This window comes from Thalia democratica, chromosome 4 (genome assembly GCF_965202585.1).
Source record: "Thalia democratica chromosome 4, ktThaDemo2.hap1.1, whole genome shotgun sequence".
In the NCBI taxonomy this organism is placed as follows: domain Eukaryota; kingdom Metazoa; phylum Chordata; class Thaliacea; order Salpida; family Salpidae; genus Thalia; species Thalia democratica.
This window is the reverse complement of record NC_139168.1, coordinates 58,421,421-58,435,706: the sequence shown is the minus strand read 5'-3', so window position 1 is coordinate 58,435,706 and position 14,286 is coordinate 58,421,421. Positions and strand designations below refer to the sequence as shown.

The 14,286-nt window shown below is 23.4% G+C and overlaps 1 protein-coding gene across 2 annotated transcripts; it reads left to right on the top strand.

Annotated features, from left to right (window-relative positions):
* Positions 1-452: 452 nt before the first annotated feature.
* LOC145834306 (calcium and integrin-binding protein 1-like) lies at positions 453-10,673 on the top strand. Of its 2 annotated transcripts, none has more exons than XM_082941704.1 (7): positions 453-516; positions 2,734-2,819; positions 4,338-4,440; positions 6,969-7,125; positions 7,407-7,522; positions 9,434-9,522; positions 9,764-10,673. In XM_082941704.1, the coding sequence occupies exons 2-7, from the start codon at positions 2,734-2,736 to the stop codon at positions 9,786-9,788; spliced, it is 576 nt and encodes a 191-aa protein (XP_082797830.1). In that variant the 5' UTR covers positions 453-516; the 3' UTR covers positions 9,789-10,673. The 2 variants fall into 2 exon arrangements, with proteins under 2 accessions (XP_082797830.1, XP_082797831.1); XM_082941705.1 differs by lacking the exon at positions 453-516 and adding an exon at positions 1,499-1,518.
* Positions 10,674-14,286: the final 3,613 nt, after the last annotated feature.

The window sequence follows — 14,286 nt, the reverse complement described above, 5'->3', positions numbered from 1 at the left end:
GGAAACTATAATTAAATCGACAAAAGCTTTGTCTTAAGAATTACATTCTTGTAGAGATAATTTTTATTTGACTAAGTTAACAAAATAACTGTAAGAAAGTTTTCAAAACTATATGAAAGATTATTTTGTAAATAGCATTCAAGAGGTCAAAGCTCTACCGGAACTAATGCTAGTATTGTAGATATTTGTTGTACTATAAGCTCTAAGCTTTTATGTTTGTTTTTGTTTACGAAAACATTTCTATTTAGTTTTAAAAGAATACTAAGATCATGTGTACCTTTATAAGTTATTCATTACACATTTTGTTTTAAGCAACAAAATTTTACTTATTATTTTTTTGTAGTATCAGAAAATTAAATATCTAATAGTTTACTAAATACAGTAGAAATATAAGATATAAAAAATAATCTTGTTAGTTGCTTTTTTTCTAGTTATATGCTAAAAAGATAGTAGTTTTAGAAATTATTTTAAGAATAATTGGTTTAAGATGTTTGACCCAATTTTACATCAATCAAGGTTAATACTTTTAATTAAACCACTGATTGTTTTTTAATAGATGTCTAATCTAAATTTTAGATTAATTTTTTTTTTTGCTTAAGTAATAAATAAAAATTTACTACTGCTGCATATATTATGGATCTCTAAAGTATCTTATGTTGTTTATGTATTTTAGAGTAAATTAAATTAACATTTTGTTGGTAAGAAAAAAATATGTTTGATAAAAAAGTAATTAAGTTTTGTCTTAGTTTATGTATATACAAAAATACATAAACAACACTAGATGTCTACAAAATTGTTAATAATTAACTAAATTCTTCTTCCCTATGTATCACTTAACAAATAATTTGATAACAAATAGTTATAACCCAAAAAATGTTTATCTGTTCCTAATGTTTTTTTTTTGTATTTTATTAGTAGTTACAAATGTAATTAATAACAAATCTACAGTTTTTTAAAACTAGTATTACAAAAAGTATTAAAAAATTATAAAGTCGGTATTTTAATTACTTCAGTTAGATACATATAATGTTTAAACTAACTTTGTTTAACTTTTACCGCTTTGAAATGTTTATAAACTCCTAAGAAAGTTTTAAATTTAAGGTATAAATCATAATAAATCAAATAATATTGCTATGAGTATGAACTAAATCTACTTTTTTTACTAAGCCATCTTAACATTAAATGTTTAAAAGTTTACTTTCTATAAAAAATAAAACGTAGAACTTCAGTGTTAAAATAAATAAGTGTTTTCTTTTTGCTTAACAATCAAACGTAGATAAATAAAAAGCGAATGAATTTACTTCATTCAAATAAAATCATATTTAAAAAAGGTGACCAATAGTATGAGAAAATTGTGTGCAAACAAAAAAAAAATGCCATGTTCATTGTTGTGTTTGTTCCCTATTGTGTACCACGAGATTTAAAAAAAAGGAGTTAGCTTATACTTTATAAATCAGCTTAAAAATGAAAAAATAGAAGTTGGAAAAATAAACATTTTAATTTGCAGTTATTTATTCTGTAAATACTACGTAAACGATTAATTTGGTAGTTGTAGTATAATCTAAAGATAAAACTTTAAAGAAAGATTTCTTTCTAATACAGTAAAGTATTTCCAAAACATAGCATGCATTTTTCATTTGATACATTAGCTTATATATTTTGATTTAAAAAATAGTGTTATGTGATAATCAGGCTTAATATTTAAGTACTATATTTAAACGGTTAGATACATCAACATAGTATTAATTACAAATAATGTATATACTTATATGACTGAATATCTTGTTGTACATGTATTTCAATATTACATTTATTTGTAATGTTTTATTTTTTAAATATTTCGTAAACTTTTATTAATGCGTTTCTTATACAATTGTAATGATATAGAAGTGAATAAAAACTTATATAGTTTTATAAAACAATAAGTAATCATTTTATATCAAGACTAACATTTAAATGTATATATTCATTTAAGTTAAAAATTAAAACTTTACTAAAACAAAGAAGGATACTTTAAATAAATCGAATTATTCTCGTTTACATAACTAAGTTAAAAATAGTAAGAAGAATCGATTTAGTTTAAATTTCTTTAAAAACATTAAATACTATCTTAAGATGCTAATATAAGTATTTATATATATAAAATATACTTTTAAACTCAGCCTAAAACATTTTTTGATGAACAGGCTAAAAAGCTTTTAAAATATTTTATTAAAGTGCTTTTGTCCAAACAATTTTGTTTTCTAAAAGTACTTAATGCATTTAAGTTTGTTTAGCAAATTTTTAAGCTGGTAAGGGGAAAATGTGTTAAAACACTATGATTTTAGCACAGAACACAATTTAAAAAACTTTTGTATGCAATTAAAAGAAAGTTCTTACTAACTTGTTAAATTTCCTTAAGTTGTAAACAAATTCTGTCAAAATAAGTTTGATTAGTCATTTAAATAAATAGTATACTGTTTTACATCATTTCATTGCAATACAATAAGTTTCTTTCACTAAAATGAGTAAAGTTGACTCGCTAAAAATTTAAAATAAATTGTAATGCATACTTTTTTAAAACTATTTATAAATATAATAAGTTTGAATTTTAAAAATTAAGCACAATTACTAAGTTTTAAACTTATGCTGGAATTTTGTATTATAAGTTTAACATATCAAACATTTACTTATTAAACATTTACTTATTTTCAACTCTGTCTTTACTAACGCAAACAAATTTATTTCTTAAAGATGGGAGGAAATAGCAGTAAATTAGATAAAGATTTAGTTGATGAATATGTAGAGCTTACATATTTTACAAGGAAAGAAATAAGTATGTTAGTTTTGTTTGTTGTTTCAAACTATAAATTTATTTAAAAATAGTAGTTGAAGATGTTGATCCCTTTCAAAATAACTAAATTAAAAATAAAAACAAATTATACAGTAATATTCCTTTACTGTAGCAACACATGTTTCTGTGTGTTAACGAATCAACACACTTCAACTGGCTTCTGTAAAAAAATAATTACTGTAGTGAAAGAATAAAAGCTGAAGTAGGTGTATACATGTTTTCATAAAAATAACTTATACAGATTTTAGAGGTTAACAGTTAATAATAGGTAAAATACTTAATGTTAAATCCGACTGTTATAAAACTTGATAAAATTTGTAATTATTAAGTCTAAATAAACAGGGTTGCCATTTGTTTTTTCTAAAGTTTTTCCAGGTTTTCCAAATTTCTTCCAGGTTTTTAAAAGTAAACATTTTTAGGTCTATTTTTAGTTTTAAGTTAATTTCTATAAAAGAAACTGTGTTATATAGTACAAAAACATTTAAAAGATGCTGTAAAGTTACTTTAAATGTGTTTTTTAATAAAAAAATTTTTGCTGATGACAAAAAAATCTTGTTTATATGTTAGATTTTTTGTGTCAAATTGAAATTATAGTACCGAAAATGTTAAAATTATTAAAAATTCCAGGTTTTTCCAGGTTTTTTTCAAAAGTTCTCGAATTCAAGGTTTTTCTAGGTTATTTTTGCCTAAATTGTCGAATTCCAGGTTTTTTAAGGTTTTTCCAGGTTTCCAGGTAAAGTGGCAACCCTAAATAAAGTAAAACAAACTAAAATACACAACAAAACAAATCATAATATAAACCACTTACTTGAATGGTCAGAATAACTGATTCAAATTTATTTACCTTTGTTAATGATTGAACAAAATATATTTAATAATTACGTCACAATATATATGAACATTATGCCAGTTATTTAATATGTGTTATAAAGTTAGATAACTTATTCTTTATGTTTGTAAAAGCAGTAAAGCGCTTTAACATGTGGAACTTGTTTCACTAGGATTTTTTGTTAAAAAAAACTTAAATTTATGTTTTGAATAGTACAATTAAAAATATCCAGAATACTATTGCTTGGTAAAAAATTAATAAAACAACTATTTTAGGATAATTGGAATATAAAAATTAATTTCTTATTTATTTCCATTACGGAGTATATAAAAAGTACAATTGAGCTTTATTATACTATTTTAACATTCAAAGACATTGTATTAGTTAAAGAAGACAAATTAATAAAAGATAATTCATTTATCTCATTAAAAAATGACAACAAGTACTTTATATTAAATAAGATAAGCAAGAAATAAAGTTATTTAGTAAAAATTAACTTTTGTTATTGCTTATAGTAATAAATGTATATAAAAAAGGTACATTGTTTGAGTCAATAAAAATTAAATGTTTTTAGATTTATTTTAAAAACGTGAGCATAAGTTTGATATGAGTATACAACTATCCTAGTCATTTTAACAAAGAAAAAATTGTAAATTATGTTTTTTATAATTGCAGTCTCTTTAAGAAGTTTTGCAGTTTAGACAAAAGTATAACACATGAAAATATTGGTACAATACAAGTTGATGAATCACAGCTAAAAGAATTATCTGAGTTTCAAGTGAGAATAATGACTTATTTTTTTAGAAAAGTTTTACACGACCAGCCTTAAAGTTTAACCATTTCTACGTTTTTATCAAAGTACTTCCACAACTAAGTTTCGTGCTAGACAACTAATGAATTAGTTTATGAAAACTTCGTATAATATATATATTTTTAAATTATGATTCAAGTTTTAAAATACAGTCACCTCTTGCAAATTTACGCACTCGTTTGGTTACGTACTCTCGTTTTGTTACGCACTTTAGAATTCTCAAGAAAAAAAACAAACATTTTAGAAATCTTTAATTTTGTAAATTTGGTGCAAAATCAGCTAAATCTATCTATAAACTACAAGAAATTAATTTCATATAAGTTATGTACTTTTTTAGGATAATTTAAGCTTGTATGTACAGATTGTACAGCTATTCATTCTGAATATATTTTTTAATTAGTTTTAATCAACGCATTTAATAATAAAAACGATCTTTTTTACCTAAGTTCTATTTTATAATTTTAAGTGAATTGTTATATATTTCTAAGCGAAAAACAATTCACTATGTTTTAGTTAAGATAAAATAAAGCCCTCATTTTAATTTAAGTGAGTTAGTAGTAAGTTACATTGCGTTATAACTTATAGTAAGCGTATAGACTTAACTAAAAGTTTTAGAAGTTTAAACGAATTATTAAATTTACCTTTATTTGGTAACAAACACAATTGATTAAGGTGTTTTAAACTAAGGCAAATCGTGACCTCACACTGCAAAAACAAGAAAATAGAAAAAATAAATTTAAAAGCTATTTACGATTGTACAAAAAGTCTTTGTTAATAAAATATAGTACACCAACAGTACAACAACAAAGTAGATATATTTGCTATCTTTCGTTTAGTTACACACTTTTGCTGTGGACAAAATATGTGTAGATTCCTAAGAGGTCACTTTACACACATTTCTGAATATGTGAAATAGTTTTAAACTTTTTCTTTAATTGACAATAAATATAATTCGCTCCACTTTGAACACAAACCATTGAACACTTTATACTAAACTTTATTAAAACAAGAAAATTTATAAATAAAATAGTACTTTTTTTTACAAATTGTTTTATATAAAAAATATCTTTTTATTCAAAATAAAAAAAACATTACGGAAAAATACTTTTCAGTTTATTGAAACCTTTGTTTCTACTTTTTTTTTCAAACTATATATTAAATAAGTTAGTTTTTGTTATTTGAAACTATAACAAGTTTTTTTTTGTAGAATTGTTTAACTTAACTTCTAAACTGAGCTATAAAATACACTTATCTTTATCAGTCAGTAAATTGATTTATTTTTATGTTGTAATAGTTTTATGTAACTTTTAAGTTAACGTATTCAACTTATCCTGAACTTGTTTAATAGCTGTGTTTTTGTTTAAAACGCATTTTACTTTATTTTAAGTTATCAAAAAGAGTAGACTATAGTTATGGTAGATAGAGTAACTGTAACTACATATTCAACTAATTTACTGAGGGTATTTATTGGAAAACAAACAAAAAATAATGCATTTTAATAGATTTTAACGTCTTGTCCAGTTTAAAAATATTTCCATACCATTGTATTAGACTATTAGAGCATCAGTAGATTAGAACAAAAACTTTAAACACAGACTGGTGTCCCTACGAATTAAACTTATGTTTAACATTTGAGTTTTATAAAACAATTTAAATGTTTTACTTATAACTTTTTAAATTATAAAAACAATTATTTTAGTTTACAACTTATGTCGAAGCAAACTAAAATATATAAAAGATAAAAAACATTCTATTAAAAAAGAGTTTGATAGAAAAAAATTTAAATTTTTTATAGAATTAACAATTAAAAACAATAAGTTTCTAAATTTTGAAAACTGTCTAAATGTTTATTAAGAAAACAAAGGTTTACCACTTTAAAAGAATTTTAAAACTATGTATTGAAAGATAAGTAAAATATTAATTTATCTGGTTGTTAATTTACTTAAAAAAATTTAAAATTATAGTGGAATTTTATTTTAGACATATTTTTTTATAAGACCTATAAGATGGCTTAATGCTTCATTTTATTGATGTTGTTTTAGCTACGTTTTTACTGTGATTTAAAATCATAGCTTTCTTAACTATAAATTTATTATTTTAACTTTCATAGTTTTAGAAACGTTTCTGTCAAAAACATGTATTAGTTTTTTAAATTAAAGCTAATGATTTTATAGCTTTCAGTGTTTCTAATTCAATCCTTATTACTTTTAAAAGGTAAAATACGTACTAATTCTTTTTTAAATAAATTACTTCAGTGTTTAATTTCGTTTTAGTTCGTTATAAACGTTAATTAGTAAAATTGTAATTCGTGTAAATTGTAATTTTATAAAAAGCTCAATGTGTAAAATGTAAAACTATTGGATTGATACTGTACAAGTTTTAAAAAAACTTTAAAAAAGAATTCTAATTTAACTTAGTAAGCATTAACTTACACGGTTTTTTCATTTAGGATAAAAAACATTGTAAAGTAATTAAAAACAAAAAAAACATTTTAGCAAAACCCTTTCCTGCATCGCCTTATTGACATATTTTCAAACAACGAACATAGTGCAGAAAGATCATTGGGATTCGAAGATTTTCTCGACTTAATGAATGTACTTTCGATTAAAGCTCCCTTTTCTCTTAAAGCTTATTACGCTTTTCGCATTTTCGGTACAACAAAAATATATTAGTACTTGTTTTTTGTTAAACTTGAAAACAAAACATTTAAATGACAATTTTTTAGTTATTTTAAAAAATTGTTTAATTAATTTATTGTTATTTGTTTTAATACATCTTTACATTTTTGAAATAATGACAGTTTTGATGTATACATCTTTAAACATATTTATATTTCATAGATATTTTATATTGAAAAACGATAAATTAAACTATAAAAGTAAAATACTTAGCTTTATTCATAATTTTATTTAAAATAGTAAAAAATTAAACAGACTTTGATGGAGATGATTTCGTTGGAGGTGATGATTTAAGATGGATTATAACTTCTATTGCCAAAAATGACAACGAAAATTTAAAAAAGGAGGAAATAATTCACATAATAAAATCGGTTTTTTCATAATTGATATACTTAATTTATATGTAAATAATAGATTAAAAAAAATCAGTTAAAAAGTTACAGGCTCTTCTAAAGTTTAAGAGATAAACAAAACTACAAATTTAAAAGTTTTTGGTTAAAAGATAACCTTACCTTTAATTAAATCAGTATATGTTTTTTTGCTTTATAGAGGTAATAATAAGTGCGTAGGAAATAGTTTATGAGTTTACAGACCATAAAACTAATTGATCGTTATATTCTGTTTTTAGCTTTTTTGTAATGTATCTAATTTTTGGTTTATTGTTAGCATATTTTATGTATATTTTACATCGAAATTAAAGGTCCTTAGATTTCTTCTTGATTTAGAATAAATAATTTTTCAAATAAAAGAAGTATCTTGTGCAACTGTTTGTAACAACTTAAAAAAATTTTAAAAACAGTATTTACTAAACCTTTTTTAAATAAGTAAAACAGAGGCAATATTTAAGTCTCATTGCACTTGAATAATGGTCGGCAAACTGCGGCTCGCGCGGGCCAAATGTGGCCCTCAAAATCAAAATCTACGGCCCGCGAGTTCCTTTTCAGCCAAAAACTTACAGTTTTAAAACAATTAATTTGAATATTTTGTTATAAAAACTTACAGTTACGCTTTTAATTCAATAAATACTAATTACTAGTGCTCTACTGTTGCTTGATTTATCCTATTTTTGATCTTTAATAATTAATTTTCCTGGGAAAGTTGGCCCGTGAGCTACAAAAGGCTGCCGACCCCTGCACTAGAAGGATAAGTTCAGAAATTATTAAGCTTTAAACGGGGGCTAAATTGACAGTTTACCACGCTATAATAGGACTTAGGACATATTAAGACCGTCCTGGGAGTGAAAGACTACATACTTCTCAATCAAAAAGAAAAATGAAGCTGATTCAAAAAGAGTAAAGAGAACTCCGAAATGATCTGCGAAGCAAATGAATAAAGATAATATATGAGTGTGATGTCAGTTAAATAAAAATCTAAAATTACCTGAACTAACTTCGTCTAAAAATGAGAAAGATATTATACCTAACTACTGTCACAAATCAAAAATGCTTAATTGATCAAATATTCTTCTTTAAGATTTCATGAGTGACACGGTAAAAAGAGATATCGATTATTTACTAATAACTCCACACAATTGGAGCTTTGTTAACAAATAGTTTGAAATAGTGTACGCAACTTGTTCAGCAGTAACTAATGAGCCCCTAAGAATAGTCTACCGCCTACAAAATCAGTTCTCACTAATATTGTGAACTGTAGTCTCGTAATCTTTGAAGCCAGTTTTTATTTTAGTTGAACAGAGGTAAAATTCAACACAGATCTCTACATTAATACTATTTTAGTTTAAACTTTTACCGATGAAACTACATTTCAAATAAAAGCCGCTTACCTTCCTACAAGATGAAGTAGTATTTAAGAGCTGAACAAAAACTTAGGGTTGGTAAAAGAAAAAATTTCTGTAGATTTTCAATTAAATATATGTGGCCTTTTGCATTAACCATTTTGAATCTAATATACTTTTTGGTATGGTCAGTATTAAAAGCAAAAGTCTCTTCTACTGTACATCGAGGTTTAAATGCCTCTTAGCCATATTTAAGTTTAAGAAAATTTTACAAAGAAGCTCAAAAATGCTGCGTAACTATGTCAATATTTTTATACTAATAGTTATACTCCATAACATAGCTAGTTTTATTTTTTCCTTAGTTGCCTGTAATACAACTTTAAATAACTTTTAATTTATAATTTAAAAGCAAAGATTATTATGAACATGTTCTGAAACAAATCTTGTGAATTTTTCAATTTCAAAGTTAAAAATTATTTATTTAGTTCTTTAGTTTTTACCGATAAATAAGTTGTAAACTATATTATTTTAGTTTCTTTTGTTTAAGATAATGGAAGAAGCGGACTTGGATAAGGACAACAAACTCGGAGAATCGGAGTTTGAACACATGTTAAAGAAATCTCCCGATTTTATGGAGTTAGTCTTTATTTTTTAATTTTTTTACATCTTATAACATGTTAGTCTACTTTTTTATAAAATCAAAAAGTATATTTTTTTTAAATAATGCATTATAAAAAAGAAAATATTAAACCAATTATTTTTGAAATATTGCGTAAATTTTTTAATAATTTTTTTAAAAGTAGTAGTATTATCATAATTTTTAACAAACAAAACGCATCTAAGTTTTGTTGTGATTTTTACTGTTTAAATTTTACAGATCGTTTCAAGTCAGAATCGTTTGAATATATTCTCAGTTTTTCATTAAACATGTTGTAATTACATATTTTTCAGTGTTTTATTACAGCTACTTTTTAGTTTTGAATTGGCTCTACGTTTTATCAAAGTCTTATAACTATTACAAAAAGTCAAAGAAAAGTTTATTTAACTAACGTTGTAAATTATTATTTTTTTATAAAATTTGTAAAGTAAAATTTTCAGTTAAATTTAAATTTTAATTAAGTTTTTAATTTAGTTTTTCAATCCTATTTTTTTCATTGGTATGTTTAACGCTTGTTATTTTATAAATTTACTAAACTGCTTAGTTTTAATAAAATCAAAAATTTAATTTAAATTAAAACACTAACTAGATTAATTTATCAAACTCGAATTATTTGTTAACAAGTAAAACCTTTTTATAATTGGTTCTTTTTCGGTTTCTTAACTATACTAAATGTCTTAAAAAATTCTAATGCGTTATTAAAGTCAGTAACATCTCATAATCTTTGATCGATTGAGTTCTCAGTTTTTTAAAGGTTTATTAAATAAATAGATGTATGATTAGTGAAAAATTAAAACATACGTTTGTATATTGTTGAGTACTTGATTAAATAAACTATATCTAATGCTGGCCCGCACTATTTGCTTGAAAACAAATTGTGCAAAACTACCAAACATACGATTTTTTTGATAATCACTTAAAAATATGATCTTTATTTATTTGTTAGTAAACATTAGCTTTTATATGTAGACCATTTTAGTAAAGTTTTGCTTATCAAGTACTCTTTGAAATTTTAAACATAGTTTTAATAAAATTACTGCATCCCGAAAGTTTAGTCTTTTAATAAGATTAGCCTGCGATAGGCGTTTTCTTATAAATTTATCCCGTAGTAAACTATTAAAAACTTCTAATGCCTGGTTTTGTTTTATAATTCTTAATACAAATAAAAAATAAATATCAAAAGTATTTGTGAATATTTTTTAATTTTCTTTTACATTTTATAATAAAATACAAGTGATACACTATTTTTAATACATGTTAGCTGGGTAGTCCTACAAATTGTTTGCTGCTAACAATAAAACATATTAAAAAAAGTATAAGGAGTTTTTAATAACAACAACGGCTCATAGTTAACGAGTTTTACAAACTTAATATTAAAGTTAATCGAAAAAACCTAATGGAGCTATATTTAGTAATACAGATTGTTTTTAAGGTTTAACGTTTAGTAGGTAAAAAACTAATTTTTTTATTGATAATGAGTTTTAAGTTAAATAATGCGAATTCAAATAAACAAATAATCTACGAACTTTGTTAAAAGGTCATAAAAGATAATATGTTGTAAATATTGACATCGGTAACTTTTTGAAAACTTTTTTATTACACTTATAAAAAGCATCAGAAACAAAAAAATGTATATAAATTCCATCTAAAAATATATTGTGAAGATTAATAACCTAACACATGATAGTAAATTTAATGATAGTTTTAATGCGAAAATACTAAATTAAGAACTTTTATGTTTGCCATACTTGTTACTAGAACAATACAGTATTGTGAAAATGTATTTTGTGTTAAGTTTCTTAAAGCAATGAGCAAGGACCGTTTCTGTCTCTAAACATGTTTACTTTGTCTTTGCTGTTTACAAAAAAATCATCTTTTTCGCCCTGGTTCACAAATTCCATTAGCTCTCCAGCGCTTTTAGACAATTTCATTCTTTCCAAATTTAGCACTATTTTTAGCTCTTCTAAATCACGTTCTAGTTCTTCAATATCTATAATTACTTTTCCCATTGTAATAACTATGCCTTGATTTTAGAAAAAAAAAAAGATTAAGCACAGTTTACGCCTAAAACTTTTTTAAAACTAGTATTAAAACTAAGATTTTAGAACAAAAAAACACGATAATAAGTAGCTAAGTATATTTATTTGTTGTTTATATAACTCTAAAGCCCTTAACAAAGTTGTTTTTAGCTGTTAAACTGTAATTAACATTAGAAAAAAGTTTTTAGTAATTAATTGTTTGAACCCTTTAATCTATGCTCAGAAAAACTATAGTTAAGTTGTTTATACTTTGAGTAAAAGGTAGAAACAGTTTAAAGCAAAAAGAAAAAATAACCAAAAACTGTTGAAATAAACATAAATTGAATCTTTTTAGTTTAGGCAAAAATATTTTTTTAAATCTTAGTTGATTCTTATACTTATTCATAGTTTTTATCTAATGTTTAACATCTTTACAAACTTTTAATATAATATTTTCAATATATTCAACAAATGTCAATTTATACACGTTTTTTTGAGAGACTTTAATTTTTATGAGTAAAAAAAAGAGATAGTAATAAATCATTAATTCATAAAAAAATTTAGCTGCGTAAAGTTTTCATGTTTTTTATATTTATTAAATAATTATATATTTGCCCTAAACTAAACTAAAATTTTGATTTAATTCGAATAAACATTTCTGTATATATATTCTGTTTTTTTAAGTTTTACTTAGTAAAAAAATGTCATACTAATTTGATTTATAAGTTTAAACGTATTCGATTTTATTCGACTGAACTTTATCACATCCGGAATCAATATTAATTCAACTAACTTACGTTTCTAAACATTTAAAACATAACTTTTTAAACTTCTAGAAGATAAAAAAAGCATAAATTTTTGTAATGTTTTATTATATAGCAATTGTTAAATCAACATTAATTTTATTTGTTTATAACCTTTTTTAAATAATTAACTTGGTAATTTTATATCAAAGTTTCAAGTAGTTTTTTAATAGATCAATACTTAGGATTTTTTTACTGGTGATAAACTTAGAAACAATATTATAGTAAAAAAACTAGCAATTAGCTTAGCTTAAAAAAGACTAAAAGACCTCAAGAAAAAGTAAAGTGTTTTTTATTTATTTGTTATGCATACTATAATTGAGTACATAGTTGCCAACATTCATAATAAAATCTTTATATGATTAAATTTAAAAAATATTTTGTCAGTCTTTAAGATTTATTACATTTAATGATTTTAAACAAATTATATATTTAGTTACTAAATTTTAGGTTTTACACTTTGTCAGGTTATACTGCTTTTATACTCATATCAAATATTAAAATTACAAAAAACGATATTTATTAAAGATACTTTTGAAGCGGTACTAAAAATATTGTCAAAAAAATCAAACTCAAAAAAGTTAAAATGAACTTTAGAAAGCATATAAAGTTGTTGAAAAATCAAATTAAATTAGTTTAATTACTGTTGATTTAAAAAATACTTTTATTAATTACGTTTGAAATTAAACAAATACTTAATCATCGACAATTGATTAAAATAGAAAAATCATATATAACATGTAGACTTTTGTGTAATAAGAAACTTCTAATTTAATAATTGCTGTGATACCTTAAAATATAAAGTTTGGAATACTTTTAAAAGTTATTTATATTAACTTTAGATAAAATACTAAATTTAGTTTGAGATTTTTATGCATTTAAAAAAATAAAATTAAGCAACTTGTATTGATTCAAACTTTAACAATGGTTTAAATTATATAGGTGATCTAGTTTTCTTAAATTTAAAAAGGAAAGTAGTACAAACTATAGAAATAAAAAAATGACCAAAAACTCTTAAGAAAATACTAATTTTTGTTTGAAATTTTGCTATTTTTTAAATTAAGTGTATAGTTAATTTTGACTTCCAATAAAAGTTTTTCTGAGTTTTTTTTTATTGAGAAAACTGTGTTCAATGTGATAATTTTGAAAATAATTTGTCAGACATTAAATTTTTATCTATTGTTAGGTTATTTCTATTGTTAGGTTAATTCTTGTTAATACGAAATCCGACCTCCAAGTACAAGACCTCTTCGCTTACAATCTTAATTAATTAATTTTGGCCTTGATTAGATACTCAATCTAAATTTTTCAAAGGCTGTGTATTTTACTTTCAATCATCAAATATCTAAGTACTTTGATTTAAATAAATTTTATAATATTGAATTTGATCGCCAATAGAGTCTGTTTGTTTTATTTATAATTTAGTATATGTCCTTATGCCACTTAGTTCATCTTCCAACTATTTTGTCAGATCTTTTTGGTTTATATTTATTATATCAAAAATATTTATGTTTGATATAAAATGATAAAAGATATTGAGATATTAAAAAAATTCCTAGTTATACAAATTAAATTTCATTTGTAACTTTTACACAGCAGTTAATTTTGTTTTACTTTGTGTCAAATCAATTGTTAAAGTATGAATGACTTATGCCTTCATAATAGTTCCAAAAATTGCAAAACAAATATCCAATCTTGTCAACCTGAAGTTCTTTTATCTAAAGGTTATTATGAACTAAAGTGCTTTTCAGCAAGTTTAAAAAGTGTTGTTGAGAGCTACAGTGTTTATATAAACGCTGAATTGGACGAATTATGTCAGGCGCAACCTTGTCGCGGCAATGAAAAGGACTATATGAAATGGTTGACAAATTTTTCAAGTTACGTTGAATTCTTGCGCGACTTGCACGTAGGTTTGCTGGAC

What these genes read in the sequence shown, in the direction of transcription:
- LOC145834306 (XM_082941704.1), top strand. Translation starts at nt 2,734, where the DNA reads ATGGGAGGAAATAGCAGTAAATTAGATAAAGATTTAGTTGATGAATAT. An exon ending in TAATTCACATAATAAAATCG is followed by an intron (nt 7,523 to 9,433) that starts GTTTTTTCATAA and finishes CTTTTGTTTAAG; the next exon opens with ATAATGGAAGAAGCGGACTT. An exon ending in AAATCTCCCGATTTTATGGA is followed by an intron (nt 9,523 to 9,763) that starts GTTAGTCTTTAT and finishes TAAATTTTACAG; the next exon opens with ATCGTTTCAAGTCAGAATCG.